Source organism: Molothrus ater, chromosome 7 (assembly GCF_012460135.2).
Source record: "Molothrus ater isolate BHLD 08-10-18 breed brown headed cowbird chromosome 7, BPBGC_Mater_1.1, whole genome shotgun sequence".
Taxonomy (NCBI): domain Eukaryota; kingdom Metazoa; phylum Chordata; class Aves; order Passeriformes; family Icteridae; genus Molothrus; species Molothrus ater.
In genome coordinates, this window is record NC_050484.2 from 30,958,633 (window position 1) to 30,985,268 (window position 26,636).

Consider the following 26,636-nt stretch of genomic DNA (forward strand, 5'->3'; position numbering starts at 1 on the left):
GGGGCTGCTCATCGCATCGCATCACAGCACATCGCATCCCCGCCCTGCTCCTCGACTCGGGCACAGAGCCCGCGCCGTGGCACCCCGGTCCCTGCGTGTCCCCGCCCGGCCGAGCCCACAGGTGGCAGCCGGAGCGCGTCCGCGGGGAGCGACGGGCCGGGCCCCCTCCAATGGACACCCCGCGGCACCCGCGGCCCCGCCATTCCCTCCTGCCAGCCCCCTAAAAGGGAATTCCAGCGTAACAAAACGGGGGGGAAAGGGCGCCGGAGCGGCGGCCAGAGCCTGCAGCCTGCGCGGACACACGGCGGGATGGCCCGGAGGCGGGGGAGGCGGGATGCGGCGGCAGGAGCTGGGGATGGGATGGGATGGGATGGGATGGGATGGGATGGGCCCGTGGGGAGGGAAGAGTAGGGGCAGCCCGGGGTGCTGCCCCCACATCGTCCCCCCTGGGACCATCTCAGTGCATCGCCTCCTCTCCGGATTATTTCCCAGTGATCGTTTCACAGCTCTGCTCCAAGGAAGAGTTAATGAAGCTGAAATCGCTGTTTAACAGCCCCATGTCACGAATTCTCCCAGCACTGCCCGCCCGTGTGCGCTGTCCCGCAGCGGGGGCGGCTCGGTGGGTACCCCCTGACCCCAGCCCAAGCTGTCACAGCATCCCCCTTCCCAAAACCCCTCAGCAGGCACTGGTAGGCAAGAGAAGTTTTATTTACCAAAGATGTTTCAATGAAAATCTCTTAAAAGTTGAAAAAGACGATGCAAGTATACGGCAGAAATGAATTAAAATATAACAAATTGCACAAAATAGTAACACTGATCATACAATATTTCAAAGATTAACAAGCATGTGCTAAAGAAACTGTAGAGTCTAGAAATACTCCAAATATATCTAGTTTACAATTGCTGTACAAAAAGCAGTTATAAATACTTCACATCTAGAAAAAATACACAGAACCTTTGAAATAGACTCTCCCTTACATATAAACAACCTTTGTAGAAAAAAAACAAGAACACCCAATACAGCCCCATCCCCCCTGCTCCAAGATATGTTTGAACTAGTACTGGTTAGCACCAACATCTTAATGTGTCACAAACAGGAGTTGTTTTGTTTTTTAAAAAATAATTTTAGTGTTCAGAATTTACTTAAGACCAAACAGAGACTAGAAAAGACAACACAGCATGGTACATTTTTAATTTGATGGGAAATGAGTACAGTACAGAGGAGGTGGAAGTTGAGAAGCCACGTTGCAGTGAGAAGTCAAGGGTGGTTTATGTGGTTTCTTCCCTACAGGACTCCTGTTTGTGTCAGCAGTGAATTGCTTTGACCCTGATCCTTCAAACAGTTATGTGCATGACTGATGAAGCCAATGCCAGCAGTATCAGGCCTTTTAATCTATTCATTTTCTTGCCATGTCAAAAGTCAAAACCCTTCTGAAATAAGACACCTGTTGTGAAGTTGTAATAACTGAAATGCATGTTTCCCTAGAATACCTGTATGGAATTGCACTAAGAAGAAAAAATAAAATATGTTTTCTAAAAGGGAGTCCACGAGAGTTTATTAAAGACAATCTGGTAGGCTCAAGTTTATGGTAATGCAGTGTTTCTACATACAGTTTTAAGACTAGGACAATTATAACTCTTTTTAAAAAAATCTACCAGCTTTTCTTGTTAATATTCACACCAATATCTTTAAGTTAGTAATCTGCCATTACAGGAGCATAGCACCAATTTAATATTTATTGCTGTCGTGTATCCCTACAAATATATTTTCCCAAGGTATTTACAACTGTACAAATATTCACAAAAGTGCAAAATTAAGACTTTATTCTGTGTATTCGTTGTGTTGGGTGTGTTGAGTCCCCTGCACCACTGTGATGCTGCCCTGTCTTATTGCTGTGTGGTGGGAGCTCAGAACACCCTGAGGTGAGCACAGCGAGCTCCAGGGGGAGTTGCCAAGCAAAGTCTCCTCTCCCTCCTCACTCCACGCTCACCTTCAGCTCCACCCCGTGCTGCAGCCTGTGGGAAGTGTCCCTAAACGTCGTTGGAGCCTTGGCTGGCACAAGAGGAGAAGCTGTCGTACAGGGAATCACTCAGGGACTCCAAGTTGTCCACATCCTGCCGACCCGAGCTGGTCAAGGAAGCTGCTTCTTTCTTTCCATTTCCTTCCTTCTGTCCTTCAACCTTGTTCAGACAGTTCTTCTCTTTTTCTAGTAAAAGTACATTATTGCTGTTAAATTTATTGAGAGACTCCAGGGAAATTTTAGGGACTCTATTCTGGGAATCTTCTTTTGTTTCTTCAGTTAGCTTCAATTTCTGTAAAAGTGAGAGAAATATTGGAAGCATATTCCTTTAAGAGTTATCCTATTGTACACCATTAATTACCATCTTTCTAAAGTTCACAGGGTTAAAGGAAATAGATTGTTAGATGCTTTAATAACTGTTATGATTAAATAGACCATTAGTGTCCATTTTAGGATAAAGAATAACTTTAATGATTCTTCTAAGACAAATAGAACTCCATTTATGTAACACTCAAGTGCTATTAATGTCCTAAGCAGCAGACCCTGGCTATGCATGAGTTAAACACATCTCCAGCATCCTCACAGGAATTCAGATCTTCTCCTGCATGAATGCTTTGGGGGGTATGTTTAAACAGGTATTTGTTTAAGTAGAGTTAAAAAAAAAAGAAAAGCGCAGAGGAGAAAACAGCATTTTCCATAAATTACGGATGCAAATGAAACTTGCTAGGGAATAGCTTCACATTTTGCATGTATAAGGCTATTGATTTCCACAAACCCAAACCCTCTCTAATAGACAAGAAGGCAACAAGACAGGAAATTGCACTGAACTGGGCCAATCCCCACAGACCAGAATCAATCAGATATTGGTCAGGACTTCTCACAGAAGTGGTGTAATTCTGTGGGAACACTGGACAATATATTAGCACATTATATTAAAAACACACAGTAGGATTGTACCAGAGTAATTGTATCCCTTTGTTAGCTACTGGTATTTTCAATCAGAGATCTGACCAAGGAATCATTAGGGAGCTGTGTAGGGAGCAGCTCAATAAAAATGACCTGCTGTTCATATACAGAGTGTTTCAAAATCTGAGTGAGTAACTAACTCCTCTTACAGATCATGTTACCAGAGATATATGGGATAGCATTTAACATTTTACAATCAACATTCAATAACCTCCTGGGCAGATAAGATTCAGGCATTCTGAGATATGCCATCAGAGTGCAAAGCCATTCCTCATTTCTGGTACTCCCATCAGATGGCAAAGACAGAATCAGTAAATTACTGTAAATCCAAGGCATCAACATTTTTGTTTAGCTAGAAAATGAGGTGGCACTTTAAGCACACTGAAGATACAGCTTGGGCAGATGTGTGGATGCTCTGGGTCATTACATGTGCAGTTGTAAAGGGTCCTTAGAATTTTCTGCAGAATTCAAGCTTCAAGTCAGTGAAATGTTGTGCACGCTGTGCTGCTTCTCCTTGGAAATCTCTGGCGAGGGGAAGACAAATTGTTACATAGTTTGATTGCTTGTTTTGATGGCTACTTAGATAAAAATTGAAATGCCAGTCCGATGACTGTTTTTGCTTTGATTTTGTCACATTTCATAAGATGACAATGCATGGATTAGATTACTATTTTTGGAAAATGTTTTGAACAAACTTAAGCAAAGCAACAGGAGATCCTAAAGTCTTAGCAAATGAACATTTTCTGTTTGGTGCATTAATTAATCTTGAGTCTAAAAGGTTTTAGGGAATGTTGTGTTGGATTCTAATTTTAGATGACAGTTAAAACTAATGTCTTCAATATCTGTAATTAAAATGTTTTCTGAGATAGAGGAATATAACCCTTGGTAATGGGAACGAACACAAATTTAGGACCCTACAACAGAAATTTTTCACAATTTCACCTTAAAATGCTATCCTCTTTGCCCTCAATTGAAATACTGAAAAAGCTGTTTCACTTCTCTGTAGGCCAGATGAGAATATTCTCAGCCATGGCATCAATAACATATGTTAGCACTTTCTGCTTTTCACAGTGCTAAGCCTAAAATACTTTATTATACGGCAGACTAAATGATGTTTCTTTGTCTTTAATTTTCCCACCTCACAGCTTTTCTTTAGATAAATGGAATGTGACTAGTTAGCACAGACTTGGGACTGCAGGACTCAATACTGCAGTCAGTAAGGCCTATGATAAAAAACTCTTATTGATTCAAATGGAGCCAATTTCATCTCCTGGGCAGGAGGGGCACCTGGAGGATCTGCAGGGACAGAGCAGTCTGGGTGAGGCATCACAATCAGAGGATTTTGGCTGTGCTACTGAAGGATGGATTTACACCTCAGGACAGACTAGACTGAACTCATTGGTATATTCTGCATATATGCAGTATCAATAGTTTTTTTATACCCTTCAAGCACAACCTAGGCTACAATCCTACTTTAATCACACCCTAGTTTCTCATTTATTTTATAAAGTACATTAGAGAAACTGCAGGGAGCAAAAGTACTCTAAAAATTTTAGCAAAGACATTGAATCAAGTGAAATTGAAGTGAACTGAAGCCCATCAGAGAAACCTGCTGGCAAAAGATCCTGAGTAGTGAACAGTACATCTACAATACAGCAGGGCTTAAAGGGAAAACTAATTCTAACAGTGGCAGCAAAATTTATTACCAAGACAAGAAACAATTCAGAAATAAGTTATGGGTATTTTTTTGGATAAAGAGTTGTCCTTTTTAGGTGTCCTCATGCCCAGTTACATCCTTCTGAAAAAAAAACCTGAAGCTTCCTTTCTTTAATGCATAGAAGAAAACTCATAAGCAAAAATAAAACTTTAAGCAGAGATATTAATGTAAGAATCTGCACAATCAACAAATCATTTTCTCTCACAATAAAACAATTATGTACATTCCTAGAGCTGAAAAGTCACTGGTCATTTCTTTAACCTTGTGTGTCAGAACAGAAATGTTAATCCAAGTTAAGAATTTTTTTCTCTAGTTACTATAAATACAGCTTGTAAAAAATTACCAAAGAGTGTTTACTTAGATTCATCCTTGAATAAATTTCTTGTTATTCATGGCAGTCTCAAAAGCTGCTAGATGAAACAAAAGGAAAAAGCAAACCAATTATTGTTAGAATTTGATTGATAAATTGTGTATGTGGTTACATAGTAACTTTGGGGTTTTTTATGTAGATTTGCTATTGACTGCAGCAGAGTCACAGCTATAACAAAGAACAAGGGTTAACCCAAAGATGTTAGCATTGTTTATTTTAAAGTAATTAGTTCATTAATGCATTTGAGAGTCACACTGAAGTGACTCAGCAGCTGCTCCTGCAGAGTGGAACATGAGGTGGGTGTGCCCTACACCCAGGAGGGCTGGGTGAGATCTCAGGAGTGCACAGAGCACCCAACCTCTAAGCCACGAGTGGCTTTCTGTGTAGTGAACAGGTGGTTTTGGCACCACAGCACAGAGAAAGGCTCCTGATTTTGCTCAGTGCTGCTACAAGAGCCAAGATGGACCAGCAGCCTGTGCTTGCCCTCACACAGGATCCTTCTCAGCAGTAATGCTTGAAACCATTTCAGCCCTCAAGCAGTTTGCTGCTGACTGTTCTGTGAACAAGGTGAGTGTTGCATTTGGTGCAGACTCTCTATGTTTTCTCTAAGTATTAATTAAGGGAAAAGACAAAAACATGTAGTCAGAGATTTTGGTCTCCAAGAGACAGATAATAGAAAAAACAGGAAAAAAAGGTTCAATGCAGACAAGATCTGTAGTTTTCACAGTGCCTCTGTAACAGCTCTGGCCCATCACCCTAAATCAGATCAATGGTTAGCTTCTTTTACTTAACCTAAATGTATTTTTGTATGGAAAATCTGTACCATTATGGCCTTAGGGTATGGGCAGCATTTGTTGTTCTACTCCACTGTATAGGCTGTATAGGTGCAGAGCTCCCCACAGCTGGAGCTTCCTTACCTGCCCAGTATGGGGAGCCTTGCACCACCTGAGAGCAGTGAGCAGCTGTCAGAAGAGGAGAAACTCCTCCTGACATACACAGACATTCATCACCAGCCACATCACTTTGAAATAAATCCATGAGTCATGAATCAGAATAATGTTTCCTTGCTGGCAACATCCTAAAGGGAATAACTAAAACCCATTAGTGATGTAATAAAATCTGGCATGTCACTTCAAGCACAGCAAATTAGGAAAACAAAACTAGCCTGCAGTTACACTGATACATTATAAATAGGTGTTATTCCTACATTAATACATCAAATTAGATTTTCTCCAAACTGTAAAAATGAGAGTTACATGTGGGTAGAATGCCTTTTCAGAGCTGTGTGATCAAGGAGCAGGAAGAGCTGCACAAGCATTCCTCAGGTGTAGTGGGAAGGAGGAGAGGGAAGGATGGGCTGGTTCATAGGCACAGAGGCCCCCACACTCATGTGCAGGAAGGAGAGCAGCAGCAAGGCCATTTCTTGACTGTGGTAGCACACAGAAGCTTTGGTTATCTGGAGGTCAGGCTGTGCTTATGAGTCCCAGAGCCCAGAAATAGAAACGAACCATTCTGCAGGATAAATGTATTTTCCAGCTGTCTAAGTTTAGTTAACCAGCACTTTAAAGAGCTCAGAATCAGTTACAAAAAGGAATAAAGTGAACTTTATTTATGTCACTCATGCATTGGGCAATTTAGTTTTTAGATTAACACAAAAGCAGGAAGGGCATTGTTTCAAGTGAAGTATAACTGCAAAACACTATTGGGTAAAACCAACAAAATTGCTATGAGAATTAAACATAGATCAGCAAAATCAATACTTAATTGTATAACTCAAGGTCTTTGGTTTCAGATCTGATCTCTAATAGAAGATACAAAACATGTTCCCTTTTGTTTTTTTAGTTATTGCTCATAACTTTATTGCAAGGGAAAACAATTTTCTAGATTTTACTTTTTAAAAATTGCTTGTTACTCTGTCTGCATATGCTCAGGGTAAACTTGATCCCAGGAGCCACTAATTCTTATTTTAAATTCACAGTTCTTCCAATTTAGCTATCCTCTAACTCCTGTAACTGCTTTGTATTTACGACACAGGAGGTCTAAGTGGGATGTGCTGCTGCAGCACCATAGGCTGCTCATACATAACCTGTTTAGGGGGACAATTTTCATACATTCACAGCTTCTTGTAGAGCAAGGAGATACAGGGCAGTTTTCTGGCCAGAGATGTGCTGGTCTCATCAGGAGTAACTTCCCACTGAATTCTCCGGTGTCCCACGGCCGTTTGCAGTAGAAGGTGCCACACGAAAAGGGCTGGGCAGTGGCTGTCTGTCCTCCAGGCAGGACAGAATGCCATGCAGGCTCTCTGTGCAAAGTGAACAATCTCCAGATCTCACTGAACATCAGGTGAACAGGGAACACTCTGCAGTGAAAATAGTTACACAGCCCCATCCAGCAAACTACAAAGGTGAGAGCTGTAACTGCGTGACCTCTGCTGCATTACAGCTGAGCTAAAAATGGGATGTTTGAACCTCTTTCTCTCTAAAGCATAACTTTAAATAATAAGATAAGCCTTGCTCTCCATTGTGCATTGTCAGAAGCTTTCATCTATTTTCTGGACTGACAGTAAAATAATTTCTGAAATAATGAATCATTTTTCTTTTTTCTACTTGAGCAGAAATCCCAAAATTATTTTGCTGTAGCAGATAATGACATTCTCAGAGACACACATCAGATTTCAATGATAAACAATAAGTGCCAGCTTCTTTTTGTGTTAAAAAAATGCATTGCTTGGAAGCATTTTTAAGTTAATTAGTATGTTCAGCAGCTGATAGGAAAGCCAGATATACATTGGTATGCATCATCCCCTGATGGCATTATGGGTAATGTAACAATGACTATGTAATCCAAGTTTACCTACTGTGTTTCAGAGTATAAAAACCTACAAATATATTTCAGTATCACTTCTCATGATCCTGAATTGCAAGTGAATTACCTTGAAGGAAAAGCAGCTGATTAGCACAAACTGTGTATAATCCATAGCAGCAGATCTGGACAAAACAGCTATTCCCTCCTGAACTGAGGAATTGAGACTTATGTTGTCTATAGCTTGAATTCTTGTGTGGTTTAAAAGGAAATAAAAGAATTTAGTTTAGTGAGCTGGGCCTTGTGCTTTGAAAAGCAGAATTTTCATAAAATGATGAGATGACTCAGTACATTCAGCATTGTAATGCCAAGATTACCATCCTCATACATGAATATTTCCTTGACATGACAAGACTGTTTGACCTGATTAGGTTTATACCAACCCTCTTTGAACTATGGCATAATTTAATAGACCAGGGTGTTGAGGTCTGAGTTCCCAGGCTTTTTTGCCTTTGTTCAGGTACAAACTGAATGGCAAAAATGTTATTTTTTCATAGTGCCTCAGAATGGCCACTGGCTGCACCAACTCTGCATGGACAAAGTTTATTTAAAAAGGAATAAGAAAATACAATTCTAAGTGGCAATACCTTGGAAAGTGATAATGGTGCTGGTGCTCAGCCAAGTGTGTTGAGGCAATGTATTAAAAAGAAAAGCAATTAAACACCAGGACTTTCTCCAGAAGGCAAAGCACAGCCTCGCTCTGTTCACTTTGGCAGAATCACCAATTTTGCTTCTCACAGAGGGAATCTGCCCACTAAAAGCAGTGCTTAGTGCAATCAGAAGCTCACCACAAGGCATTAAGGAAGAAATATCCATGGTGAGAAAGGAAGCTGTTACTCAGTTTTTAGAACCTGATGGACTGAAAATGAACAAGAGATGTATAGGATTCACTTAACTTCTCAGAGATCCTTTTAGCTTTACTTGTAGAGGGAGTTAAATAGCAAAATTTTTCTGATTTTCTAGTGGTTGAAAAAAACAGCAGTGAAAAAAATCATACTGAAAGGTAAGACTGGTGACAAAGAGACTGAACTTGACCATTTGAAGGTCAGTATTCTTCCTTGACAGAATTATATGAAGGGTTATGTTGTCAGTGATAACCAAATGGTACTGGAACTATGCAGTCCTAAATAACTTCACTGTTTCAGTCTTCATCACACTATATTTCACCTCACAGAATTTAAATATATAGAGGTTAGTCCTACTGAATGAAAGTAGTTACCCTTTTTTTGATGAAAGTATGGCTGATTGCTTCAATAAAGAAGGGGCTTTATACAAAAAAGGGGCTACAATTTTATCCTAGACTAGAGGTTTGATTGATTTTTTTTTTTAATTGGGATACTTACATGGACCTGAATCCAGGAGGGGGAAAAAGTACAGCTTGAAGTTGTTGGTTTTTTAAAAAAAATCCAGTACCAAGTGCATTTCTTAAAGATACAGGTTCTATATCCCATTTGACTGATGAGGAAAAATCCTCTCAAACTCAGTAAATGCAGGGCTGTAGTCATATAACATATAATCTCACTGACATTTTCAGTAATCAGAGTAATTTTTTCTGTATGGCTGAACCATTCTCAGAGTACTGTTCCTGAGTTTTAGCTGTGTTCTTACCTGTCTTCATCTTCCACCTTTGGCTTTTTTGAATAAGACAATTCATTTTGGTAGTTACAAAGACACTTATCCCCCATCTCCCTAGTGATGCCTCAGCTCCTGGCCTGCAATGTCTGTGTCATTCATCCACAATACTGGAACTGGAAAAATGGAACTGCACTCCAATACTGTACTGCAAAAGGTAATTGCAAGTGGGTAGGGATTTTCCTCACTAGTAATCCTGTATTTTGTGCACTGGACTAGATTCATAACCTGTGACCATCCAGCTGACCTGTGGGTAAAAAGACAGCAGCAGTAGAAAGGGAATCATGGAATAACAGGACTGTTTAGGTTGGAAAAGACCTTTAAGATCATTGAGTGCAACCACTGAAGAAGCAAGGTTATGTGGCAGGATCAAGAGGAAATCAAGCAGGATGACAAAACCACGTAGGGATAATTCTCCCAGCAATGAAGACTGGCTTGTGGTGGGCATTGAGAGGGCTGTGCTGGGGGAGAGTTCAGTGAGCATGAACCTCTGCTGGAAAACCTGCAGAGGAAGGAGAGGGAATGTCCCTTCTTGCAAGCTCTCAGAAGGATTCAGGGAGGTGATTTAAACAAAGTTCCTCAGCAAATGGGGCTTTTTTTACTTTTAGCCTCTGAGGAGGAAGGAAATTTTGGAGGAGACAAACAATCTTTCCAGAGCCATCAGTTCCCCTCTCTGTGAACACAAGGCTCAGCTGCTGCAGAGGGAGCCTTCATGTCCACGGTGCACATACATCAGAACTAAAGCTCTCACCAGGAATACAGAGGTCAAAATTTTAGAATTTGGAGACAGGGCCTTCTTCATTATTAAAAAAATTCTGAATTAGCTTGCTTAAATCCAGTCTAAAAGCATAGTTTATTTTAGGAGCCTGAAGCTGACATTTCCCATTCCACTACTGATTTTAATCAACTCTACATAGCAGAGATGTTTTACCTCTAATGATTCTAACTAAAACCCTTCTGTGACACCAGGCTTCTGAAAGGCACTAAGGAAAGAAACCCACTAGGTGTGCCCTCCTCTGCACCTTCCCTAAGTGAGGGTCAGGGGCTGGGATAAATGCTGCACTGGGATAAATGCTCTTGGAGGAGCAGGGGAATGGGGCAGAGCCCAGGCTGCCTTCCCAGTCAATCTGTAGCAGCCTGAACCACAGGCACACTGTTTTCTGACTGTGCAATGAGACTAGAGAAGCTCCTTTGTAGTCAGAGGAAAGTGGGACAGGACAGATGCAAATAATGATGCTGGTTACGTGACTGTGCTTGTCACCTCTCCAGCTGATGTTCTGAGCTGAGCTCCAGCACTGATTCAAGCAAAGCATGAATTGCAGATGGAAACCTATGCTTGAAGTTCATCTGCTAACAAATCCTACATAACAGTACAGTCATCTAGATGGACCTTCTAAATTTATGCAAACAATTTATCTCTGCTGTAGGCCAGAGGATTTCAGGGACAGCAGCACAACACGCACAAAAACCCAAGACAGAGTTTCAGGCACAGGCTGCAGAACCAAATTAAAGTAGAAGGATAAATCCTCTCTTGCAATTTTTAGTTCATTTCAGTACAGCAAGTTGTATCAGTAAAAAGCCTATAGTATAAGTCAGCTAGAAAATAAATGCTATGAAGGATGTTCCATTTTATGTGGTTGGAATTTGATTAGTGATTAGTCCTGGTGGTAAAACCACATGGGAACAGTAATCAAGGGTTCTCTACTGCAGTTCTGCAACAACAGGAAAACACTGTTGGCTCATGTCCTATTCCATGATGGGATATTAACCTAAAATCTAATTAATATATAAATGAATTACATTTCTAGAAACATACTACATTATAATCAATTTTAAGTGAGTTCCTAACAGGAGATAAGATGAAGAAAAAGCTGTAGAATTACCAGAGGCTGATAAATTCTGTTTACTGTGACTGATGATTTTTATGGAGGATAATTTTACAATCCATCAAACTTTTGTCAGTTCAAGAATCATGCTGCCAAACGTATGCAGTAAATTAATTTTTAAATTTACATATTTATTAAAAATCTTATTGAAAACAGCAGGAAGTAAGCCTTGTTTGAATAATAAAATAACTTGTTATTCTAGTGGAAAGAAAACAAAAACCCCCCAACCTTCTATTAAGATGATTTTATAGCAAGGCAATAATTATAAACAACTACATGAATTAGTTAACCAAACACTGTATTAAACAGCAAACCCCAAAATTAATCAAGAATTTAGAAAACCTTTTGGAAGCTAATCAGGTAAAAAATGCAATTTAAAAGGGAAGAAATTAATGCTGAGTTTCAGATGTGCTGGAGGACAGCTTTTCCAACCCAGGCCTGTGGCTGGAGCTCCAGGATTCCTGGGGAGCTGCAGGTGCCTGCCTGGGGCTGAAGGTGCTGAGGAGGAAGGGATGACAGCAATGCTCCCATGCACGTGGCCACAGGGAGCTGCCCACTGGGCTCTGGGACCTTTGCTCCCTTCCCTGCAGATTTCTGTGGCTGCTCTGACACTGGGGCCAGCCACTGACACTCTTACAGCACCTACTTTGTGTGTACAAAATGCACATTGGGGTACGTGCAGGGAATAGGCAATTCATGTCTGAAATGCTGATGGCAGGTGATAGTCCCTTTTTTAACTCTAAAGGATGCTCAAAAACAAACATCTTTCTCTATTATCAGGAGAATTAAGAATTACAATGATTAGAAATAATCACAGTTAAGCAGAGCAATGCTGGGCACCTAGATGACCACTGCTACAGCTGCAGATGGAAGCTCCTACAGCCAGGAGATTTATAAATGCTGAACTTGCCTCCTCACTGAATTAAAGCAGTGATATCCATTTTGATTAACATGCATATCATCTGGCTGTGATCCGAGGGGAATTTTAGGTAATTTATGGATTTAGATGTGTTTACTTCATCTTTTAGAAACGAGTACATCTGTTTCTGGTGATGAGAAGCTCTCTCCTACTTGGTGGCCCAGCCAGGCACACAGAGTGTGTCCCACTGGGACCTGGCAGGAGCCATCAGGGGCTGAAAACTGTGAGGGGCACAGCCTTGAGACAGAAAACTCGAGCACAAGTGCTGGACAGACCTTTGCCTTTCCACCTCCAGCTTCCCTGGATACCAGCAAAGCTCAGCTTAGCATCTAACAGGACCTGAAAGGGAGGCAACTCTGTGTGCTGAGCCCATCTGGGCTGTAAAAGGCCCTTCCTAGGTTGTGAGGTGATGTTTTGGCAAGGCTCTTTAGGCTTTCTCAGAGGAAGAAGGCACAGTGAAAAGATATTTTGGGAACCCTGGTTTTGTGGGTTCTGACCCCCCTTGTGTGGCTGTGGGAAAACCTCTGTTGGGTATGACTGAAGAAGGAATTTGGTGTGAAGCAGCAGCAGCACAGGCTCCTGCTCCCACAGTGGGCTTCCTGCAGGGGAATAATATTAGGGGTTGTTTTGCATTGATTGCACTGCAATTTCTGCATAAAAAGAGAAGTGTGTGAAGTGACAGCTGCCACATGACTGGATCTGTTGGACAAATGCTTTAGGAGATTTATTGACTTTAGCAATGGAGAAGTGTTACTGCAGCATCAATGCTGCAACTGCAGGGAGGTACTGCTGATACAGAACATGTTCCTATGCCTAAACACAGATTGTAATATTGTTAATATAATAGGCCACTAGGAGGACTAAAATACAACTGGAATTCAAGCAGACACACTGTACAGCTAATGCACACTCATGTTTTGAATGCCTAAAGATGACACAAACAGAAAATCAGGATGAAAATACAGAACAAAGCAGTTGCCAGGCCCTACTAGTGAATGAATAATCTGAAAAAAATGTTGCTCAAAATGAGCTGGCATTTAGAATACCAAAAAACGCTTTTAAGTGTTAATTTCTTCAATATCTTAGATTATTCAGGATTCAAATTCTCATAACAATGGAATAAAAATTTCCTCCATGCACAGGCATGGTTAGAGCCCTGTATGGACAGCAGGACTGCTGAAGGTGGTAGAGTTCTGCCCATGCAAAACTCTTTGTAGGATCAGGGTGTGAATTTGCTTCTGACCTCCAGAAAATTCCTCATCAGAGGAGCAATGTGTTTATGGTTAGTCCTTGTAATGCAAGATCCCATCTTGAGCAAGAATGCTTAATGAGAATATTAAGTGATAATGATTATTTGCTTAGTGCTGCTATGGGGCCTTCAAAGCTCTCAAAGCAGCCTGCTAACAGTGCTAGATTAAATTCCAAATGCAGCTGGAAGGTATTATTTATATTCTTTATTTAAAAAATGGGGAATTTAATAGCAAGAGAGGCTTAGCAATTTGGACATTCAGCCAGAACATCATCCCTATCTCCACAGTCCTGCACTCATGTCTGTTAAGCTTTTTGAATGTATTTGAGTATTTTTTTATTTGCAGGCAGAAATTTCTCTTTGAAAAGGCAGAGGCCTCACAGAGGTTCTCACTAGGGAGCATCTGAAATACTCTTCAACATACAGAACCTGGCATTTAATCTACTGAACATGGTAGTTAATCAAATGTTTTGCACTGACTTTAGTAGAGTTTGGATCAGAATCTTGATGCATTAGAGAAATAAATTATTTAACTTACTGAGTTCCCCTAGAAACAAAATATTGAGCTGCAAACAAAGCTAACAAACACCAAATGGGATGCCATCTGCTGCAATGAACAGAACATGACCAGTTCCCCCCATGCTTGAGATTTCTCCAAAATACAATTTGAAATACGTTTGTTAAACTCCCAACTGTCTCACAGAATTGGCTTAGCAAATTCTAGTGCCACCAGAACTAGAATTTGCATGGCAAGGCAGGCTATGATGTATTAATTGGAGTTGTTGATGATTTCACTCCTATTGGAGTGCCCTGGGTAAACCCCCAGGGTTTTGTGCTGTCCAGAGCCTATGGAACCTATGGAGATCTTTGACTTCATGCTCTGTGCCCTGGGGCCTGTGGACTCTGAGTGGTTTCTACCCCTGAGTAAATATGAATGGTAATTATCCACATCATGCTGCATTCATAAATCTGGATTTTTCTATCCTCTGACATCCGGACTCCGTGCCAACCAGAGAAACAGGATATGGAGGCAAAAGTTCTGCTTCCCACAGATATCTGTGCCAGGAATGGCACGAGATAGCTGAAATCCCAGTCCCTGCTTTGTATGGAAGTTTTTGGCTGTGGAGGAGAGAGAGTGGGCTCCCCAACACTTTCACAGGAACAGAAGGACAGCGCTGAGCTAAAAGCAGAGCGTGTGACGCGTGTGGGTGACATCAGCCTTAGCCCCCTTTCCTCTTCCCAAGCACACTACTTGGGCAGCCAGGCAGCTTTTGTGGAATGGGAGGAGAAACCCAGCAGGATTTGCCTTGTAGAACAAGACAAAAAGATAAATGTCTTCATACCTAAATTCTCTGCCCATCCAGAGACTTCATCTTCTCGTGTCACCAGGACAAGTGATGAAACTGCCACAAACAAACAGAAGCTCCAAAGACAATTTAGTCTTCAGCAGTCAGTCAGGAAGGCTCCAGCCCTCACATCCCACAGCTTCTAAATGGTGGCTGCTGTCCTTGGCTTGCTCTGCTGCCTCTGTTTTCCACACCATGCTACTAATGATGTCATAACACAGCTTCCGTGTCTTCACCATGGATTTTATTTGTAGAAATGCTGTAGTAGAAATGTTGAGCTCTCTGTACCCTGCCTTGCCATAGCGGTTGGAGGAAACATTAAAAGATAGGATGATGTTCCTATAATAGTGATAGTAAAAATATTCTGTAAAATGATACAAATGAAAGTTTTAGCTTTTTCCAGCTGCCCATACACTAATGTTATGGAAAATGCAATAAAAAAATGGATTTAAGAAGATGAAGAATTTCATTATGATATGATCTTAATGGGAGCACAGTAGGGCCAGATTAGAAATGCACAGTATTTGGCCTTCCTTTTAACTTGGGGGAAATGTCTGCTGATGTTCCATGTCATTGCCCACAGCAGCAGAATGTTACACACCAAAATTCTGCCAGTTAGAGGGAGAGTATCGAAACCAATTTTCAAGCACCTCTATAAATGCCATGATTTTCACAGGATCCAATAACATAAATTGGTCAGAGACATCAGCAAAAGCTACAGATTTGTAGCACCTTTGAAAACTGGGCAGCTAAGTGTCTAAATATCCATTTGGGCACAGCCATTAAGAAGAGAAGCTTGAAGAAACCCTGACCTTTATTTTTACTGATAGAGGACATAAAAGAGTCTTCTCTTAGTCTATGCAGAGAAAAGTAATTCTTGCAAGAGCAACCAGCAAGCATGTGCTGTCTGCTCTGCTACTTCTGCTCCTCAGTTTCAGGCATTGTCTGGAAATCTTTTACATTTCAAATCTGCTTTTTGTCTTATTATATGTGTTGTTTCCCAATCTGGTAACTTTTTTTTTTTGTTAGAAGAAATATCATAGACTATTACTGCATATTTAATATTTTAATTTTATAATCCACAGCAACACACCCTATTCATATTTAATTTCTTCTTTTCCACCCACTTCTGCTTTACTCTTCATCCTCCCAAACCCATCTGAGACCTTGTTTTACAGTTTGCTTTACAGAGCATTCAGTAACCCATAGGATATGTGCATACGTAATAGGATGTCAGAAAAATCACTTTAAAGTGTTTGACTGGCAATTTTTACATAAAAATCGCTCGGGGTTTGACTTGCTGAGATTACCACTGGAGTAGCTAAGAGAAGTTCTTCAGGCTACAATTTTTTACAGTAGGTAAAATTTTTAGTGACCTCTATTAATGAGGAGGCAAAGGATGGAGAGATTGAGAGAAGGTGGCACTAATGGGAGCAGAGCCACCAGGTTGTGTCTCAGTCACCAAGGGACTGACGAGCAGCTCAGGCTGCCAGGGCTCTGACATGTGCTATGGAAACTTGCATCACTTTTAGCCTTTGTGAAGGATAATTAGACATTTGAATTATGTAACTACATCTTGTGAATTTCCCAATGTTCCCTGTGTCACTTTTTGCTACTAAATCTGGTCAATACCATGGTTTTTTCTCCTATCAAATACAAACATTACTTTTCATTAAATTAATATGAATGCTGCAAAAGCCTGAAATTCATGTATTGGGCCTAAAATATAGAAAGAGAGAAAATATTACATTTTGGGACCTGCTATAAAGTAGAAAGTTTGAACTTGCAATAAATATATACCAATATTTTCCTTAAGGTTTTGAGAGTCCATGGGTCATAGTGCACAAAATCTAGTATAACTTCTCATTTCAATAAAAGGCAAATCACTTTTGGGAAAGGAAAACAGCTAGTGGAACAAACAAAAATAAACACCAAAAAAATGATTTCAATATTTTTTGTCAATATTTGACATAAAATACCACGTTGGTTAGGATATTATTGTCATGTGCATATGGAAAGAAAAAGCGTCCTCTTAAAATAGAAATAATTTGCCAACACATTCTCAGTATATTGCCACAGTTCCTGCTACCATCATCTGTGTAACTTATTCCTCATGTACTCCTTGGTACAGAACTCTCACATATAAGATCAGTCATTTCCCACCCTTCTCTGTGTGATGTTTGAGTGCTTTATGCAAAACATCACTGTTAGAGATGGGCAAGGCAAGCTTCAGCTGGAAAAACAATTCACAAAAATATTACAGCCTTATTCATCTCATTTAACTCTGCTAATCACATGGTCCTCTTGGAGTCAAAATATTTTCCAGCTTCAGAAAACAAACAGCTCACTGAACACACCTCTGTGCCTTACTGCTCTTATCTTGATTGAGTCAATCCAATGTTTATTGTATACAATCTATTTTTCAGCTTTTTCTTTTATTACTAATATCATTACAACAATTACACTATCTCACATGCTTACTAATATTTATAATTTGTTGCTTTTAGTGACTCCTGAATTCTGTTTTGGCCCACAGTGTTACTATAATATTCCTATTCCACAGTGAGAGAAATGAAACTTGCAGCTTTATTTCCAGAGATGGGGGACTGAAGAATGCCTGGTTACAAATGGCAGAAACATGAGTGCACTTTGGGCCATGCTGCAAATCACATCAGCTCCATCTGTCAAACCTCTGAAAAACAGCCCAGAACATTTTCCACTCGGGGAAATCACTAGCAAATTATCCTTTTATTCTGTATGTACTTTTGGTTCTTATTAGACTAAAGGATCTTCCTGCTTTCCACCTAAGAGCCCCTGTGCCTATGAAATCCGGATGTAATCTCCAGTTATAAAGGCAAATGGACTATAAAGGCACTCCAGTGAGTGCTGGGGATGTCTCTGCAGTGGGCAGGGGTGTGGGCAGGGACCGAATGCGTCGGGGTCTTATCCACACCCTGCTAATGCAGCTACTCAGCCCTGCTGAGAAATGACCTGGGGTAGCCAGGCCACCAGAGCTGTGACAGGGCACACTCCCTGCAAATGCACAGCTCTGCACAGCTGCTCTGTGCTGCTCTGGGCACTTGCACTTGAGCAGCTTTGGGCCAACACTCAGGGGCTCTGGCAAATGAGCTACAGGGTTTTCTGTGACATCTGGGCCAGTGGGTAAGGTGGTTATGCAGCTCCCACGTGCTGAAAAGACAAGCTTCTCTCTGTAATTTGAAATTACTTGCTGAGATGGTGGGATATGGTTTCTGCTCCAGTGATCAAGCTTTTCCACTCAGAAAGGGCAAAGTTCTCCCCTCCTTACAGGGCCAAAGGGGTTCAGTGAGCACAAGGCTCCAGCTGTGGCCACAGGACATCTTGACTTTAAATCACAAGCCCAGACATCTCCACCTGGAGCTGAGAAGCCACACAGACACAGATCACTGGGTGCTGTGAGTGACTGGGGAGTTCAGCACTTGGTGACACTGTGCCAGTGGCACTGGAACTGCACCTACCTGCCCAGCAATGCCTGAAGCCCTTGGATTTTCTGTTCCCACTTGTCCACATCTTCTCTCATCTTCTCTCACATCCAACCCATTCTCCTGCTAGCCTTGCACACCATGTGTTTTAAATGCCACACAGCCTGCTCTCCTATGCCAAAGACTTTCTGTCCCTCACTGATACCCAAATACTCTTAAAACTATGTGCTAAAAGATATTTGAGTTAAAATGTCACCACCTACCCATGCCCATAAATACACTACCCAAACACAAAATAGCCTTTGTACCAGCTGGAGGGCTAGTCAGAATGGGCTTTGGTGGCACAGTACTAAAACTACTGAGGCCATTAATGCTAGAAGCAGACTGCTTCAGCAGCTTCCAGTTTTTTTTTTTTTTAGGGTTATCTTTTCCCTAAAAATGTCCCTTGCATACCATTAAAAAGTTATTTTCTCCTGTGGACACTGCATTCCAAATGTTTTCTCTTGCCAAAGCCTTTTAAAAACTTAAGGAAGTTATGGAGAATGCTATCAACCTTCTTGCTGAACCACTCTCCACTGCATAATTTTTTACTAAAACTCTCAGCAGCATAAGAAACCTCAGCAGTTTCACCTAGAAGGCACAGGGAGAGAAATGAGTCTCCTATAACTGCAGCTTTTTACTGTTGCCAAGCCAGTTCCTCAGGCTGGCTGCAAGGATGTTCTTCCACACCACACAACATTTCTCTTAAGTGATGTGTGTCAAGTGAGGCTTTGGTCCCAGAAGACTGCCTAGCTAGGCTTCAAATTGCTTGTTTTGCTGTGTCTTCACTTTATTTTTGGGGCCAACTTTGATGGCAAGGTATTAGAAACAATAAAGACCTCATTGGGAATATAAGGCTTGGAAGCAGATCTTAGAATGTGAACTTGTCCTGTGGAGGGGGAAAACATGCAGATACAAGTGATTTGTTGATGTCTGCAGATGTCTTAGCCTATTTCTAATTTAACATGAGCAAATCAGACTTTAGCTTAGAAAAAATATGTTTAATTCTGCATTATTCCCATGGGTGGTATGGTCAAATCTGCTTTCTTATCAGACCATGCTCCTGTGGTTTTTGTCACTTAGGTTGTCAAATACTCTTATATAATTCCCCTGACAATGGGTTTTACATCAACTCAGGCAATTACTCAGACAGTCCCTGCTTTGATGGCACAAGTATTGCATCACTCATCTGAGAATCAAACCCCTCTGATTACACAGAAAGGAAATCTTGCAGCCCCAAGCCTGTCAGTGGGAAAATCCTATTGAGGTAATTTTGACAAAATTGGGAAATGTGCAGCTCAAAGGTCCCCACGAGGCCACACTCAGGGATCACATGGTGGTGCTGAATATTGATGCCACCAAATGTTTACAGTACTAGATCACCTCTCTGAACATATGCAATGATCTGATGTATTCATTCCTTACTTGAAAGAAAAGCAAAGATCTTAAAACACCACAGATGGATAAATGAGGCTGCAGACTTCTTTCCCATCTACAGATTGTACAATGGCAGTTTCTTCCTTAATATCCCAGGTTCATCAGGGCTAGGAAAGCAAATGAAGCTGATTCCCTCCCCACCTCATCATCTTCCTCTCTCTTAAGCCTTACAAGAAAAATAGCAAAGAGGAGGTGAGGTTTCTGTGCTTGATATGAAGTAAACTGAATTATGCAATTAGGACTCAGAAACATACTATCACCTAGTTTCTGTATTCGATCCAGCCCATTAGAATTATTTCTTTTACTGACAAGGGACCTCTTCTACCTTCTATTACTTTCTGGTATGATAATTTGTAAGAGCTGCTTCAAACTCTATATTTGCAGTAACCCACACATGGTACAAAACAAGCCAAGACCAAGGTCCTCAGGAGCATTTGCTGTTTTCTTCTGGCTGTAACATGACAGAGGTGTTGCTGTCACCAATTTCCAGACAGCAAAACAGATCCTGCTGGCCCAGCAAAATATCACCCAGGGCTGCCCCAGCTGCAGGTATTCATGTTATATGAAAGTAAAAGGAAAGAAGTTATTTAATGCTCACCAGAGTGTGCCCTGAGATGTGGTTTCACTCTCAAATACAGATGATAACTATAATAGCTGACTTTTATTAAGTTTCCCACCGAGGAAAGTTTGGGGCAATGTTCATATTTTAAACTTTGGGTTGAAAGTCTGGTATTCAGGATAAGGCAGCTGCTGGTCAGGAAAGGAAGAAAGTAGTTCCCCAGGGCAATACCTCCTTTCCAGTTTAGTCTTAGGATACAGCTCTTCCCAAGTGCTAATTGGACCAAAATCATTATCTTAGGCTTTTCCACATGTGATAAGCAGAATCCCTCCCTAAGCACATCTGATAATGTGAAAAAAAATAATTCTCTGTGAAAGCAGAGTGTACATGGTCTCCTCAGAATTACTTCAGATACTTAAACATGGAGAGCCCTTTTTAAAAGAGACTTAATTCAAGAGCTGAAGAGCTTCTCTCTCTCAGAGCGAGCAAAGCACCTTCAGAAAGGGGCTCAAAGAACCCAAACCAGGCACACAAACTTTTCTGGCACATTCTCCAAGATCTGCCCAAAGAGGTGAACAGTACCCAGAGTGCTGTCAGCTCATACCCATCTCAAGTCTTACTGATCTCTGTAGGAGATGAGGCACAAGGAGAAGCAGCTCAGGCCTTTCTTTATTTCCCCCTCGCTCTTGTTTAGTGCAGCCTGCAGAGGTGTCAGGGCTGCTCTAAGTGATGCTGTAATTCAGCAAGGCCTGAACACCCTCTCTGCTATCAGCTTAATGCTCAGAGATCCTGGAGGATGGCAAGTGTTGTGCAATTACCAGACTTTTCTTGTTTCCAGTCCTTTCGTGGTATTCTCTCTGCTAATAGGAGGATGTGAGCACAACAGGTCAATCATACAGCATTAACTCCCAATCAGCTCACTCAGCTGTAAAATCCTTGAGTTTATCTGGGAATGCTGCCAGGTCAGTCCTATTTGTAAGTGCAGCCTAAACAGCAGCAACATCTCTAATTTTTCCTTGGCCTGTATTTGCCAGCTCTCTCTAACGTCTACTTGAATTTCCAGGCACAGGGATTTGATCTCATTCATGAATCATCTGTTCCACACACCCAAACCCTGTGTGGTGGATGTGGCCATAACTCAGACTGCACAGAGAAAACTCTTTTGTTAAATGAGTCCCCCAGTTCAAGGGCCCATGCAATTAACAAGGTAACTGTGCCAGAAATGTCAGATTTCTCATGCATCTTATCACAACTTGGGGAAAACAAGAGGAATTAGAAACTTCTGATGGGTACCAATTCCTTCCATAAGGGATCTTTTCTTTAAAGTTCTCAAGTCATGCTTGAAATCCCAAGCAAGCCTTGATGGTGACATAAATTGAGAAACAGGGACAAGAGAGAGCAAGAAGGGCTGTTTTACAGAGTAAAAGCATGTGATGGTTGGTTAAGGACAGAGAAGTAAACATATTTTCCATGGTTTTTTGGGACCATAAGGATGATTAAGTAATAAAATCTTTGACCAACTCAGTTACTTCTCCAAATGGTTCCTGTTTGATTATAAAATATGTTAATAAACAATGGGCCTGGGGAAGGGAAATTCATCTTGTTTTCTGAATTCTTGTAAGAAAAAAGTCACTTGAGCTATAAAGTCTAAACAGTAAATTAACTGATGAAATGTGAAATAATTTTTTCACTGCATAAACATGGTCATGATGTTGGCAAAGTGCTCAGGGCACTCCCAGGGTGCAAGGAATAGGAGCAGCTGTTTAATGCAGGGCTCGGTGAAGTTTCACTGACAGGGTGTCTCCCATGGGCTGCCTGCAGTGGACTTCAGATCAGGTGCTGCATACATTGTGTTAAACCAGAGAAGTTACTGTTCAAATAGAAATAATTCCTTTGAGATATTTAAAATGAATGTTTCTTGTTTGGAAAATCCTACATGAGGAAAATACACCACGCTTGTTAATTTAAGTGAAAGTTTTCTACTGATGATTCAATGCATTTTATTCCTTTCTTTGAAATTGTGATTTGCTTTTCTCATTCAAAATTCTGCAGTGTGCCAAAGGATGACATAATTTCAGAATATGTTTTTCAGGTCAAGATAAAAGTAACATAAAATTAGTCTTAATGCCAAGAGAATTTAACCAGGATGCTGTTTAAGACAGTAACAGTAAGTATTTTTTCAATGTCTAAAAGCACTTTTTGATTCCTCAAACTGTCCCTGCAGTGTCCCTTTATCACAGTAATGGCCCATCAGCTGTTTCTCCTCTGAAGCTCCTGTACAGTACTTTTTTTGCTGATGAAATTTGCTGTGTATAAACTCTGGAGGCAATGCTGGAGGATGCACTGGTTGGGAAGAAGACAAATCAAATGCCAAGTCTGGGCTAAGAGAGATTCCTGGCTGCCTCATTAGAGCCCCCAGCCTGCACCTCTGCCATCCTGGAGCTGTACAGCCCCATTTACTGGGCTCAGAGACTGGCTCAGCACAGTCAGCTTGCTCTTCAGACAAGCACTGTAAACTCATTTTGCCCATCAGGAGGCATTTTTGACACACATCTTTTGTTTGGTTTTTCCCAAGGCTTGACAAATGCCACTTGGGAATTTAATTCAAAGCCTGTACAACTTCCTGTTTCAAAATACCAAATACTATGCATGAAAGCTGCATTATTTTCCCCCCCAAATTTATACACCCAGATTTTTTAATTTGTGGGCCATAAGTGCCTTTGTCTCTGCTGTCCCCCTCTTTTTGTGGGTAATGTTGCAGATCACACAGCTCTGATTTAAACAGACTGTAGATCTTCTCCTGTTGGACAAACTACAGCTGAGAAAAATCTGCAGTGCTGTTTCAAACAAGGAGTTCAGGGCAACCTGCTTTTCATGGTTACTTCCCCTCATTTGTCATTCTGAAAAGTTTAATACTAATAGGCAAATCTCTAGTGCTTTATTGAGCTTCTACTGTTCAGGGAGAGGCAGTGCTGTTTGGAGAGCTATATCAGATCCTTAAAAAGCAAACTCAAGAGCTCCCCAACACGATGCATGAAAAATGCTGGTGCTGGCTGAGCTACACCTGATGCCTTTTGGTTAAAGGATGGAGTTTTACAGGATCCTGTTCAATGGCTTTCTTTAGGTTTTGAGGCTGATTGGGCACATTGCAGAGACATCATATACAAGAAATGCATGAAAAGAATTAATTAAAAGTAGATGCAACTCTGAGTCACTTTTCTATACTGGAACCAAATCTAATTGCTCTGTTAATAGCAAAAGACCTTGGCCTTCAGAAGGCAGAAATGATTTTTATGTATTTTTTCATATATATACACACATATCTATATCTATATCTATATCTATATATATATATATGCATGCATATATAATTCATCTCCTACACATAATTAAGCTCTGAATTTCTGGATGTTCAAGATGAGGAATTAAGTGGATGCTCAAATTATTTTCCTGCACGTATCCTTCTTAACACCCTTCTGCTGCCCTTTTTTCTTTTCTTTTTCTTCCCAACTATGAAGTCAGATTATTTAAAATTGTTCTCTCTAATATGACCCACATATATTAAAATGGAATCATATTCTGGGTACGAATGAAATTGGGTTGATTGGGAAATGAAGCACATACATTTCAGGATTTTTCTTTTGAAGTTTGTAGTCAATTTAATATTCAGTTAAGCAGGACTTTGATGCCAACAGGGTTGGAATAAATAAGGCTACTGCCATTTTGTTCTGCATATTCCTTCTGCAGATTTGGCACAGATTCCTGAAAGCTCTAAGACTCTAACTTTGGTTAATCACCTCTGACTTTGCAAGGCACAGTCATTTCCTGAAACTGAAAACTGGGATCTGGGAAGAGATAAAAATTCTTTTTCATTTATGCACTACACCAGTAAATTTCAAACCAGCAGCTCATTCCTTACTTTCTGCTACCACCTTTGTTTATAGTGTAACACTTCCAAAATGTGCTGAGTGCTACACACAGAAATAAAAGAGCTTGTGCCTGAAAAGAAGAGCTGGGGAAACAGACTGAACATGGAAGCAAAATGATTGCACTGGATCATGACTGGGCATCTCCACTTTCAAAGAAATTGGCTTGTTAGATCAAAGGAGAGAGGGAAGGGAGTGAGATGATGAGAGGAGAAAGCATGAGAACAGAGGAGGAAAACAACAGGTTGGAAAGTTCCTCTTCAGGGTTGCTGAGACTGTGTGATGCCATTTCAGTACTTACAGACACAGAAAAGGGAGTGGATTCACATGAAGTAAGAGGAGAAAACAAATTTGTTTCTGTTTAGCACTAAGGTCAACTAATCAGATCAGGACTGGTCTTCATCAAAATAATGTTTAAAACCATCAAATCTGACACAAAGATCTCAGAAGAAACCAGAATATAGGTGATTTCCATAGCATAATTTCACTTGAATTTTCAGGAATACTTCTCCAGAGTTTTAAGTAATTTAATCCATGTTGTTCTATATAAGCTGTCTAATTATATGTGGAGGAGCAGCCTTAAAAGATAAACCCTGTGTTTACTTGCTAGCTTTAAATTTCAACTCCTCACTAATGGTGGAGTACAAGCACTAGCCTGTCTCTACTTGTCAATTTTGTAAGTCTAATTCTGTGACAGGTGAGCATTCAAATGTAACATTCTGTTCTAAAAATATTCAGATCTTTACTCTTCTGCAGGTCATATTCTTTCCAAGTCTGCCTGGTTTTAGTAATCAATCAACACACTGGGGAAAAAAACCAAAAGGGAAGTAAAAATAGTAATGAGCAAAATGAGAAATAATATAAAAATTACAGTAACTCACATTTGGGCTCTCCTTGGTCTTGCTGTCTTTACTGGAAGCTCCACTCAGCTGCTCAATTAAACTGTAATGTGCTAATTGTTCAGGTCCATCCTCTCCAAAGTGGCCATAGAGACTGTGTTGGTATAAATCCAAAATTGACATTGGGTTCCCCAAAAACGACCTTCTTTGACTTTGTTTTTCCTGCACAGCTGCAAGAGATGTAACAAATAATATCATTATGACAGTCTACATAGATTTTAATGTAATTCTACAAATTTAAAATGTATTTAAATTGGTTTTTAAGGTATATGAAATTCAATGCAATAGAAACATTAAAAATACTACCTTCTAATTCTCCAATGCATATACAGGAGACTGTTCACACTTAATGTTTGAGCTGGAGGAGATAGTATGAGACAGGATTAATTTCCTTTCTTTTCAAATTATAGACAAGGTGGTTAATTTGGGGGATCTTCCCACTTAATTATTTGCAGCAAGGTTTTGTTCTTCTCTTTTAATAGACTTACATGGCAGATGTGCTAAGTTCCTTTAGCATACCCTTCAGTCTGGATGTACTTGGGAGTTTTTTCCTTTTCACTACATTTTTAGTTAATGAATACAACAGCATAAAAAATACACAAGTAAGGTAAGAAAGTGGTGCTTGTTCCAGAGCCTGCTGTAGCACAACAGCATTAGGAATAAAGCCCTGGTTTCTGAAGTCCAAGGCTGAAAACTCATTCAGAAGAACAGAATAAAACCAGGGGAATTTTCTGCAGCTTCATGAAAGCACACAGGAGACAGATGTTTATGTGAACATTAAGTTCTTTCCTCACAATTCTTGTTGCACAAACTTCAACTCTGCCTTATAACCTACAGCCTTAGGAGAAGGTCTGCCTCCAATGCCTCTAACAGAATCACATCAGGGTAGAACAAATTTATAATATTGAAATCAAGACACTTTCATGGTTGGAAGAGAAGGATCTGGAATATTTGGCATATTCCCTGTTACTCTACTGACCTTCTCTGTAACATTGGGCAATGCACTGGGAATCTCATGCTAAGCCCATTAAATCAACAAAAGTCTTATCATTGACTTTTAATAGCCTTTGCATTGGGCACTCAGTCTTTCTGTTCCCTGCTCATAAATGGAAAATGAAAATCATTCCAACATTATAATTGTGCAACCAGTGAGTTTGGGGATTTAGCTAATAAATGCAATTATCTATTCATATAGAAATATTCTCTGTGGATTTGCTGGAGCCCCTGCCCCAGCCTCATGGGGATGTTTTGAGGTTATATCAAAAGTGCATAAAGACACTGAGACCTCTGAACACAGAATGGGATAAAGTATGGTTGTTAATTCCATGTGAGAACAGCATTTAGAGA

At 40.6% G+C, this 26,636-nt stretch overlaps 1 protein-coding gene across 1 annotated transcript in view; it reads right to left on the reverse strand.

Annotated features, from left to right (window-relative positions):
• Nucleotides 1-690: 690 nt before the first annotated feature.
• The window catches only part of NCKAP5 (NCK associated protein 5), a 379,983-nt gene continuing 354,037 nt past the window's right edge, over nt 691-26,636 (reverse strand). Inside the window, exons 20-21 of the mRNA XM_036386988.2 lie at nt 25,272-25,459; nt 691-2,313 (exon numbers count right to left, since the gene is read on the reverse strand). Of these exons, the coding sequence (XP_036242881.1) occupies nt 2,032-2,313; nt 25,272-25,459 (470 nt within the window). The 3' untranslated portion in view covers nt 691-2,031. The remainder of the gene's footprint in view (nt 2,314-25,271; nt 25,460-26,636) is intronic.